Here is an 11,960-nt window from a genome sequence, read left to right as displayed (position 1 = left end):
GAGATTACAGGATCCCCTTCTATTAGAAAGGAGGATTTTTTTGTTATATGCATCCCAAGTTGATCCTTTCCTTTTATTTTAATGGATAGAAAGGACTATTTTTTTTTTTTTTTTTGTTATATGCATCCCAAATTGATCATTTTATTTTTATTTATGTAGATTCCAAGTTGATCCTTTAAATTCATTTTTTTTTACATTAGACGGATCTTAAGTTGATTATTTTATTTTGATGGTTCCAAGTTGATCCTTTTATTTTCATATAAATGGATCTTATGTTGATCCTTTTATTTTTACTTGTGGATCTCAAGTTGTTCTTTTCATTTTTATTTGTGTGGATCATAAGTTGACTTTTTCATTTTCATTTGCGTGGATCTTGCTATAATCCAATTTTTAACCTATCCATTTCAAAAATATTTTCCACAAAAAGAAAAATATATATTTTCAAGCTCTTCAAAATTTCTCAGTTTTAAATTGGTCAAGAAAAATTTTTTAAAATTATTTGAGTAGTCTAAAGGCTACAATTTAAGAAGTATTTGTTATAATTAAAAGAATTAAAGGACCAAGGATTGAATTGTCAAATTAGCATGCCTTTGAAGGTCCTATTAATTCAATCAAGGGCCTAATTGAATAAATTTTCAATTTTATAACTAATTTTAATTATAATTGAAGAGACTTGAAGATAAAGAGACCATATTAAAAAACAAAGAGCTTAAGAGGTCAATTTAATTTTGACTAAGGATCTAATTGAGAGAATTTATTGGTTTGTTCTTAATTTTATCTCTAATTACATAATTGAAAGTTCAAGAGGAATAACAATGAAAAGACGTTAAAATTTAAGAATGATTATGAATTTTAACCTCACTAAATATTGTTGTTTTGAGCCTAATCCCACCACCTCTCATTGTTTTCTCTGATTTGGGTATCGTTTAATCCAAGTGAGGTGTTAATATAACAAATTTTAGGGTCATTTAAAATTTGGTTGTGTTTTTTTAAGTTATGATAAGCTAACAACAAGCATAGTACACTCGCCCTCAACAATTAAACTATGATGATTTAATTAAGTATGACTTGATTAAAATATATTTTAAAAATTAAGCTCTAAAATATAATTAATGCAAAGATTATATTTCTAAATCTAGAAAAATCAAGTAAAGACTTGATTAAGTTAATTTATAAAATTGTCCTAAATTAATATATGAATATTATTGAAGAGGCAAGTTAATATTTTACCAATTTATAATGTGTTTTAAATTTTTCTATAAATAGTAAGGTATGCCTCTTACTTTTGTATGATTATTTATCAAACAAAAAAACTACGTAAGTCACATAATAGAGAGCTAGCACTTGAGGCATAGCAATCCATCTCTTCTAAATAGTGATTTAGAAGATTTATCACTAGTTGTTCACGTAGATTGCTGTTGGAGGTCGAATAATTAGACGGCTTGTTGTTTGCAACAACTCAACATTTAAAGAATTATTCAAAGACGAAGATTCAAGTAATAAATCCCTAAACAATTCTAGATTGGTCTACTAGGATTCTAGAGTCTTGAAAATTTTTGTTTTATTATTTTTATTGTGTGTATAATAATCAGGAACCCAAGAACTCCTGCATTTGACTTCATTCCATCTTTTTTTGTGTTTGCCGATGTTGTTTTACTAAATTTCTTGTTCTTTCTTTTATAGCTGCTGATGCACTACCGTGGAAGTGGCAGCATGTTTCTTTTGGTGTCATTATTGTTGCAACAATATCATGGTTCATATTTGAGCGATCTGGATTGGATTACGTACCATTCATAATAATTGTTCTGCTGTCTTGCTGATCTTGATTGTTAGGTTGTTTGTTCCAGCCAACCTAGCTGTGACGATAAACAAGTATGCTTTAATTTCTTCTCCCTTTTGTTTCATTTCTGAAACCATTTCTAATTAATGTACTGTTTATTTTCTGAGCAAAAAAACAGACCAGTCGGGACTTGGAATTATATTTTTAAACAACCATTGTAAATTTCTAGTAATTTTTAGTCTATGAAAGTTGAATTAGTAATTTTTTTAAAAAATAAATATAAAATTTAATCAATTAAACTATAATCTAAAATTTAATTGATTTAATTGACGGGTGGTGGTCTGTATCTGGCACCCAGCTACTACTCTTTCTTCATTCTGGCATATAATTTCACAGAATGACAGGCTGCTGAGCATAAGATTCTTTTGAAATCATCTCCTTCACTGCTTCAATTACTGAGACCATTTCTTGTCGCTGAAATTGAGCTGCCACTCTTCTGTCCTCGCTGCTGTTAACAGAGCAAGCACATTAGCTTGCACTAGTATAATGGCCGATGCATCGTTAATATCAATTTTTAAAAAAACTATTTAAAAATATTAAAAATACGGAAAATTTTTTAAGTGCTTTAATATAGAATAACATAAATCTCAAAAATTTAATGGCCTATACCAGATTTAAAAGAAGTAAATCCTAAAACTTGTATTGTCAAGATAGTATTGGACCTATCGGTCATGCTTAATTAATATTTTTTTATAAATTTAATTTTAGTTTTTAAAAAAAACTATTTAAACTACCATTAAAATATTCTAAACAAAAATCTTAATTAAATTCTTTATTTTTTATTAAAATTATTTAAATATCTTAAACAAAAATTCTAATTATTTTTTTTTATTTATTTTTTTATAGGATTTTAAATCTGGCGGCCAAACCAAATCCACAAGCATTGGATCTAGTGAATATGCAAGACCCAATGCTTGGCCTGCTTTTTTTAACATTGAAATCATGCATGGCCCATGTTTTTTTTTTAATTAGCAACACGATTTTTTAGGAAGAGAGGAAAAAACCCCTCTCGGAGCTCTTCTATGGACCTGTTTGGCACTGGCGCTTGCCACTATGCCTGGGTGGAAGGAGCATCAAAAGACGCCTTATAAGGCAACTCTCGGTTTTGTTTTGGGGCCACATGCACCACTGTTGGCATGTGCCTAGCACGCTTCAACCACAACTACTTCAGCAAGTATTTGAACTATTTCAAAGAAAACGAAGAGACAGAGAAGCCCCCAACTGCATGCTTAGCAAGTTTTTTTAGCAATAACAATTTCATCATTACACCGCTCCAATCCTTTCACCGTGACTAGGTAAACAATAAAAAGGTGAACAGTAAAACCTCGAGATTTAGTTATCGTTGTAATGTAATGAATAGATGAAGTTTTGAAGCTCAGTTAGTCAGGTTATCTTCTGTCGTCAATTCTAAGACATCTATGGCGGTAAAGTGCATGCCACTTGATTTGTTAACCTTGATAAAATGTACAGAGGAACTTTAGAACAAAGGCTGAGCCAGAGCTTAATTAGCTGACAAGGCTGAGCCAGAGCTTAATTAGCTGACAAGAGTCGAATACATTCGCATAAGATCTAGCAGAGGGGTTCCAGATCTAAAATTCCAAAACAGCTTCAAGAGTGTCCACACTGTATAGCTTGCATATAACTTCACTATGGCGGCCAGTATTCATCTAATCTCATACAAGGTCACCGTATATAAGACAATCCACAAAATTTATACATGCATTGGCTTATAACATCAACGCAAACCATTACCTTCATTGGCTTATAACATCAACGCAAACCATTACCTTCTGCATCCTCCTTAAATCCAGCTTCAGTACAAACTAAGCCTGGAGCAGCTCTTTTGCCTTCTCCAACCAAACATTGTAAATTTCATCCGAGAACAGAACAAAATGCACCTACAAAGAGCAATTTAAAACAGAACCAATAAGATTTCAAGGCTACAATAATTGGTCCATATATTATTGGTACGTTTCTGCTATCAAATCACAGAAACATCTAGGGAAGACATGATAAATTAGCCTGGTATCAAAACTCAGGTTTTTTGCTTGATACTTGCAAGCTACTGCATCCACTGCACAAGTGTTGATGGAGATGGAGGTTTTCATTGCTATATGATGGTGTTAAAATGTTGAATTAACAAGTCCAGTTATAAGCACAACAAATTCCATAAAAGCTTAATCTTCTTTAGTTACTTGGAGTGATTGATATGAATAATCCCACCTCAAATGTTTTTGTTTTTTTTCTAGAATATCCCAACAAGAATATTAAAAGTGATTCTATGCACAGAATACATGCGAGGAACCAACAACATTAGCAGAAGAGTTCCATAGAGATATAATGACAATCTATAGTTTTGTTCTATCCTAGGATTCTATATAGTGTTTATTCCAGATCATAACAGTAACAATTTGCTTAAGGAAATTCTGCAATGGTCAGATAATCAAACAATGTAAAAAAGCCAGATCCAATTTGCAAGTTGGAGTGATATTGGATTCCCATATGATGATGTTTGATGAGAATAACATAATACATACCTCTTTCAAGTCATAAGCAAATTCTTTAACTGTTGATATAGCAACTTTGGCAGCATCCTCATAAGGATAACTGAAAAGAAAAATTAAGAAAAGAAAAATTGTGAGAGATTGATGATACTGTCACACGGTTTTCACAAACACCAAACCATGAAAATTTCAAAATCTGGTATTCAATCCAGTACTCGAAAGCTTGAGATTCGACCCTTATGGAAGGCCATTGTCACAAAACAAGCAATCAATATGAAAATTCGTTTCCCAATCAAATCATCCTAACTCAGGCATAAAAATCAAGAGCTAAAACCATTAAAAAGTAAAGTTTTCCATCTATTGACAAGGAAATTGTACAATTGCTATTAGGGTTTTACCCTTGACCATGCAAATCTATGTATATAAAATTTCAGGCAGTAAAAAGCCCAGGTGGTTCCCTTTGGTCAACAGCTACTTACCCATAAACACCACAAGATATGGCAGGAAATGCAATGTACTTAATGTTGTTGTCTTTAGCCAAAATCAAGCTGTTCCTGAAACCATTGTAGGCAAACAAGAGATGTTGTTTAGAATGATAAATTAAACTAATGAGAAATTATGCTATTAAGGTTATGATATACCTGTATGCATTCCTAAGTGAGGCTTCAGGGTTACCATCAACATCATAGATGGGGCCAACAGTGTGAATCACGCGAAATGCAGGCAGATTGAAACCTCTGCATATATTCAACATGTCATTAATATAATGATAAATATGTTCAAGGATGGAAAAATAAACTCCATGATGACAAAAAAAAAAAGTCAAGCAAGAAGATTATACGGAGTAATTCTTGCTTCTCCGGTGGGGCATCGAACTCCAGGTCGGACTTCAGGGACAGTATAGCATGCATCTCGTAGTTGCGGTCCAGCAGCTCTATGAATGGCTGACAGAATGAATTGGAATTCCAAATTGTTACAAGCTTTGTCAGAAAACTATTACAAATGATTTTTTGAGTAGATTGAAAAGGAAACAAAGATTAAATAAGAATACCTCCATCTGCACCCCCACCTCCAAGCATTCTTTCATTTGCTGGATTAACCTGCAGAAGATGATAATTGAATTTAATATAAATGCATGCAATAAAAAATAAGAAGAGTGTGTGTGTGTGTGTGTGTGTGTGTGTGTGTGTGTGTGTGTGTGTGTGTGTGTTTATACAATATATAAGAACTTGCATGATGCACCCATTGACATGGATTAGCACATTATGCATTACATGTCACTTCAATAAACCCATGAAGGAAAAATTAAACCCATCACCAAACTGACTCGGGTCTAGGAATCTATGGAAACATTATGCATTACATTTTTCTCATAGCTAGTGAAATTAGAACTCAGAAGGCATGGTAATGGTTCTAAATTGACTCTGGCCTGTTTTCAGCACAAAAATATAACAAAAAAAAAAAGAGAGAATAAAATCAAATCAAATTGACTTGCAAGAAGTACTTATCAACTGGTGCAGTTACGCTAATTGGCTAGTGGGGATTGGGGAAGACAAATAATTATAAAATTTTAGGAAACCCCATTTTCACATGTAAAACAAACAATCATGAATTTTCGTAGCATGAAAATATTAAGATAACAACACTCGTAGCATCAAGCTAAAACGAATCAAGAAAGAACAAAACCCAGGAAATAAAAATGAAGGGTTTACAGCTTACAATAGCATCAGAGGAGCCATCAACAGACCACTTGGTGATGTCTCCTTTGTTAATTTTGACAAGACAAGGAGACAAGGCAAAAACATTGGTGTTTCCTCCATTATCACATGGCAAGGTGGAAACCCCAGCTGCAGAAACGAAAGCACCACCTAAAGTGTCCATCAGAGATGATGATGTCAAGGGAGGTTCGAAGAGGAAATGTTTTTTGTTCTTGTTATTAGGGTAGGAGAGAGTCCTGTTAATACGAGGTAGTGGAGAGTAGTTAGAAACGAGGGATGTTGCTAGACTTCCTCTAAGTCCTCCTAGTATGGGTGCTCTGGCCGCCCCAATCATTCTGGTGCTTTTTTCTATTTTCGTCTTCTTCTTGAGCTTTTGAGGGGATTTGAGTAAATAAAATATTAAAATATTATTTTTATATATCTTTTAAAAATATCAAAACCTTATAAAATATTATTTATCACAATAGCATTTTTATTTCACTTGTTTTTTTAAATTTGATTTTTTTTAACTCTATAATTGTTTTTATTTTATATGAAATTATTTTAGTATCATAATCTTTATTATGAGTTTGGTATATTCATTTAGATTGATTTTTTTTTAATTTTGTTTTTTAATACTGTTTTAGTTGTAAATCTTTTAGGTTGTTTTTAAACCCGTTAAATCAATCTGGTTGTATTAAGTTATTAAAATAATTATATATCAAATATATTAAAATATGATTGACCTTTTTAAAAAAATTTTACCATTGAAATATGCAAAAACAAAAAAAATCATATTTATAATATTTAAAAAATTATATTACCAATTTGATTTTTTTTAAAAAATATCTTCCAATCGAGATGCTATGACTAATATTGTTAGGGAGATGTTATTACTAATTGTGTTGGTGGTGGAAAAAACAAGAATTGTTCCTATAAGGGCTTTTTTGTTCGCAAGCAATATTCTGTACCCACTTGGTTACAACTTTGAGAAATTTCTCTAATGAATTAATTAATCGATGAATTTATTATTATATTATATTATGAAATAAAATTTTTGGGTTTTTCATTAAACCATGGACATTGTTTACCTAGAGATAAAACACTATGGATTGCATTGATCCTTTACATTAAATGTGGAGAAATTTAATGATAGGAATGATTTCAATTTATGGCATCTTAATATGTGTGCCTTGTAAGTTTAACAACATCTATTTAAGGTACTAAAAGGTATAGACAATTTGTCTAAAAGGATGGATAATGAGGGGAAAAAATGTCATGAAATGGACATGAAGTTATATTCAACTTTGTTTGTCTAATGAGGTTTTGAGAGAGGTTGTTAAGGAGACTACAACTATTGGATCATGGACAAAGATGAAAACTCTTTACATGACTAAATTCTTGATGAATCGATTGTATTTGAAACATTAGTTGTATACTATCCAAATGAAATAAGGTATGCCCATTAAAGATGATTTTGGTGAATTCAATAGAGTACTTTCATATTTGTAAAATGTTGATTTTAAGGTTGGAGATGAGTGTGAGGCTTTGATTTTATTTTGCTTGTTACCTCTTTTTTATGATTATTATGTTGATACTTTATTATATGGATGAGATAATATTAGTTTAGAAGATTTCAAATCATCTTTAAACTTCAAGGAGTTAAAAAACCATGTGTCAAAGAGATCATAATGATGATCATGCAAAGAGCTTGATTGTGATGGGTAAAACAAATAATAAGGGTCTAGGTAGTAAAACCAAGTCTAGATCAAAATCTAAGTCATGAAATAGAGCATTTTAGAAAGAACTGTCCTAAACAAAAACATAAAGGAGAAAAGGAGAAAACCTTTAATGCTATAAATATTGCTAGTGAAGGGGAAAAAATTTATGACGTTGAAATTGTTTTGATTGTGTTTGTTAGTAGTTTAGGTGATGGGTGAATTCTTTATTCAACTTACACATATCATATTTTTCTTAATAAAAGCTCGTTTGACACTTATAAGTTTGTCAATGGTACTCATTTGTTAATAGACAACAAAAGAGTTGTTGTTGGTAAGGGTACAATTTGAATTATGATGTACGAAGGCATTGTTAGGACATTAAAGGTTCAACATATTCTAAAGATAAAGAAAAGACTTAATTTCTTTGAGTTTTCTTGATTCCCAATGTTATGATTATTATGTTAAACGTAAAGTTCTGAGGGTTTGTAAATGTGCTCTTATTATGATGAAAAGAAAATTGGTTAATGGTTTCTACCACCTTCAAGATTCAACAGTTATTGATTGAACTAGTGTATCATCTTTTATTTATTTAAATAGTGTTTCTACTCAATTAAAGCGTATGCAACTATGACATATAAATGAGATAGGAATGATAAATTAAGCAAACAAGATTTATTATGTGGTTAGAAAACAAGTAATTTAGATTTATTTGAACATTATGTTTATGGTAAATAGTGTAAGGGTGAAATTTCTTATGACTATTCATTGTACCGATGGTACTGTGCATTATATTTATTCTGGCATTCAGGGTCCTTCTTCTATTATGTTAAAAGATAAAGCATGATATATGTGTGTGTGTGTGTGTGTGTGTGTGTGTGTGTTGATATTTATTTATGACTATTTTAGAAAAGTCCATGTGTATTTTCTAAAGAAAAAAAGTGATATGTTTGTCACCTTCAAGTAGTGAAAAGCCGTAATTGAGAAGTAGAATGATAAGAAGATCAAGCATTTAAGAACGGATAATGGTATGGAATTATTCTCAATTGAGTTTAATAAGATATGTAATAATGAAGGAACTATTAAACATTGTATTGTGAGGAAATAGAACACTTTTAGAAAGAGTTCATTGTATGCTTTCACAAAATGGATTGTCAAAAATGTTTTAGGATGAAGCAGTTAAAATACCTTGTTATCTTGTGAATAGATCTTCATTAATAATTTTAGAGTTGAAGACTTCGTCTGAAGTATAGTCTAGTTTTCCTATTGATTACTCTAAACTAAGAGTATTTAGTTGTCTTTTTATGATCATATTAAGAAAGATAAACTTGGCAAAGAACGAGGAAATATATTTTCTTATGCTATGCATTTAGGGTGAAAAGATATCAATTGTAGTGTGTTGATCTCAAGTGACCTAAGTTTATTACTAGTATGGATGTGACCTTTGATTGGTCTGCTATGTTTTGTAAGGAAAAAAAGCCAACCATTATTGATCTTGAGATGGAATAAGGTACCAGTAAAAAGGTGGAGTTTGAGGTTAGAAATTAAGAGACAATAAAAAAAGATGCTTTAGTTAAGCCTATTAAAGAAGTTGTGTAAGATATAGATGATAAAAATGCACCTAAAAAACAACATTACAGTATTGCAAAAGAAAGACAAATAAGACAGATAGAAGCACAAGTTAATTATGCTTATGTTGATTTAGTAAAATTTACATTGAATATTATAGAGAATTTTAATGATCTTGAGCTTTGTTCTTATAAAGAGAAAATTTCTTGTAAATAATCTTCTCAATTGATACTTATTATGAATAAAAATATTTAGTCTCTTTATAAGAACCAAACATAAGAGCTTATTAAACTACCATATGGCTAGAAGATTATTGGTTGCAAATAAGTTTATAAAAAGAAAGATAGAGTCCTAAAGATTAAAGATACAAGATTTAAAGCAAACTTAGTTGCTAATAGCTTTACACAAAAAGAAGTTGTTGACTTCAATAAAGTGTTCTTTATAGTTGTGAAAAACAAAATTTCATCCAGGTATTACTTATTATGATTTCTTTGTTCGAATTAAAGCTTGAGTATATGGATATCAAAATATTTTGTCTATATGATGACTTAGAGAAGATGATTCATATGTATCAGTCAAAGGATTTTGTTTCTCAAGATTAAGAAGACCATGTGTGCTTATTGAAGAAGTTATTGTATGACTTAAAGTAGTCATTAAGGCAATGGTATAAAAGGTTTAAAACTTTTATGCTTAGACATGGTTGCTTTAGGAGTGATTATGATAATTGTGTTTATTTTAGAAATCTTTTAAATGATTTATTTATGTACTTATTATTGTAATTTGATGATATGTTAATTACCTATAAGAATATATCTAAGATTAATAGTTTAAAGGATCAATTGAGTGGTGAGTTAGAGATGAAGGATTCGGGTATAGTAAAAAAGATTATATATTTAAAAATACAAAGAGATCAAAATACTGACAAGTTATACTTTTCACAAAGAAAGTATCTTAAGAAGGTACTCGAGTGTTTTGGTATACAAGATTACAAGTTAATGAGCACTTCACTTGCAACCCATTTCAAGTTATATTTAGCTTTATAAGTAGAAAATAAGAAGGAAAAACTACATATGTTAGGTGTTCTATATGCTAATGATGTATGTTATATACTACACGCGTTTAGAAATTTAATATGTTATTAATATAATTGGTAGGTTTATAAGAAATTCTAGTAAAGTTAGATACTAGGCCGTGAAATTGATACTTTTTTATCTTATAGGTACTATAGATGTTCGTTTGGTATATCACAAGGATAGTAGCACTATAGATACTGTTAAAGGCTTTATAGATTCATATTGTACTTGTGATTAAGATAAGAAGAAGTCATTAAGAGGTTATGTTTTCACTCTCTTAGGGTATGTCATTAGTTGAAAATCAATTTTGCAATCCATTATTGCCTTGTCTAAAATAGAGATTAAGTATATAGAATTGACAAAAGTCTTATAACTAAGAGTTTTGGTTCGTAATCTTTGTTTGTTACATGAGTTTATTTTTATCATTACACTAACTAGAAGGCTATTCATCTAACCAAGAACTGAATGTATCATGAAAGGACCAAACATATTGATATCATATCACTTTATTTTAAATATCATATCACAGGGTGTTGTGTTAATAAGAAAGATTATTATAGCTAAGAACCTTTTATATATATTGATGAAGCCTACCTCTAGAGTCAAGTTCAAGTATTCCTTGAACTTGATTGGTTTTTGTATTATTTTAAAGGTGCTTGGTGGAGGTGATCAAAAAGGAGTTCAAGTTTTCTATGTTGGCTCAATTTAAGTGAAGGTTGAGATTTGTTGAGTTTGTTCTAAATTATAGGCTTATGTGAGAATAAATACTCATGTATGTAGTTCATATAAAAACCTAAAACTTGTCATATTTGAAGGTAAGATTTTTTTGCAAGTGTTTCATTCTCTACACTTTAGTGGCTAGAGAAAGGGGAGAGAAAATTATTTTTGGGTTACTTCAAGAATTTAGATGAGAGAAAGTTTATGTGACAACTTATAATCTTCTACTTTCTCGTAGTGAATTTAACTAATCTTCTCGCTCGTGAAGTAGGTCTAAGTTACCAAATCATATAAAATTTATATGTGCTTTTATGTGATTGATTGTGCTTATCTTTTATATCTTGCTACTTACCAATTGGTTTGGTATTTGAGATTTTTCCACTATATCAATTATTTTCATAATGAAAAAACAAAATGAAAGATTATTTTACAACATTAAAGAAAATGTAAATTATAGTCTCGACATGTCAACGTGTAATTATTTAAAGGAAAAAAAAATTGGTCTCTAATATCAAAATTTAACAAGGTTCCATTTTCCTGTATGCATTGCAGAAGATATTCATTCCTTTTATGGAAACAAATTCTAAGTTGGACCAATCAAGGCCACAATATCTAAGATCACATATAACATAATTTTTGGTGTTTAACTTTTATGGTTATTCATGCATTGTAAGATTCAAACATTATTAGAACATATAAAATTTAACGAAATCAAATTGCTCATTCATAATCAAATTCTAGAAATTAAGGTTGTCATTGCATTTGAAAGGCTAAGCCTTCTTTATGACATAACCAATGATGTACATCTTTTGTTTTCTCTAATAAAAAACAAAGAATGGGCT

General features: G+C 30.3%; 1 protein-coding gene across 2 annotated transcripts; it reads right to left on the bottom strand.

Moving 5' to 3' along the window:
* Positions 1 to 3,316: 3,316 nt before the first annotated feature.
* Positions 3,317 to 6,430, bottom strand: LOC118034451 (uncharacterized). 2 transcript variants are annotated; one of them, XM_035039745.2, is made up of 8 exons: positions 6,064 to 6,430; positions 5,396 to 5,444; positions 5,186 to 5,288; positions 4,986 to 5,081; positions 4,824 to 4,898; positions 4,378 to 4,447; positions 3,628 to 3,738; positions 3,317 to 3,592 (listed from the first exon to the last, which is right to left on the bottom strand). In XM_035039745.2, exons 1-7 carry the CDS (start codon positions 6,394 to 6,396, stop codon positions 3,664 to 3,666), a joined length of 801 nt encoding a protein of 266 aa, XP_034895636.1. In that variant the 5' UTR covers positions 6,397 to 6,430; the 3' UTR covers positions 3,317 to 3,592; positions 3,628 to 3,663. The 2 variants fall into 2 exon arrangements, with proteins under 2 accessions (XP_034895636.1, XP_034895635.1); XM_035039744.2 differs by having other exon boundaries at positions 3,317 to 3,738.
* Between the last annotated feature and the right edge of the window lie 5,530 nt (positions 6,431 to 11,960).

This window comes from Populus alba, chromosome 13, assembly GCF_005239225.2.
Source record: "Populus alba chromosome 13, ASM523922v2, whole genome shotgun sequence".
NCBI classification, from domain to species: domain Eukaryota; kingdom Viridiplantae; phylum Streptophyta; class Magnoliopsida; order Malpighiales; family Salicaceae; genus Populus; species Populus alba.
The sequence above is the reverse complement of the archived record's forward strand: the minus strand, read 5'-3'. Positions and strand labels throughout refer to the sequence as shown.

Excerpts from the sequence above, each read along its gene's own strand:
- LOC118034451 (XM_035039744.2), bottom strand. The coding sequence starts at position 6,396 with ATGATTGGGGCGGCCAGAGCACCCATACTAGGAGGACTTAGAGGAAGT. Across the intron at positions 5,445-6,063 it reads ATGGCTCCTCTGATGCTATT|GTTAATCCAGCAAATGAAAG; the intron begins GTAAGCTGTAAA and ends CATCTTCTGCAG. Across the intron at positions 5,289-5,395 it reads AGGTGGGGGTGCAGATGGAG|CCATTCATAGAGCTGCTGGA; the intron begins GTATTCTTATTT and ends TCATTCTGTCAG.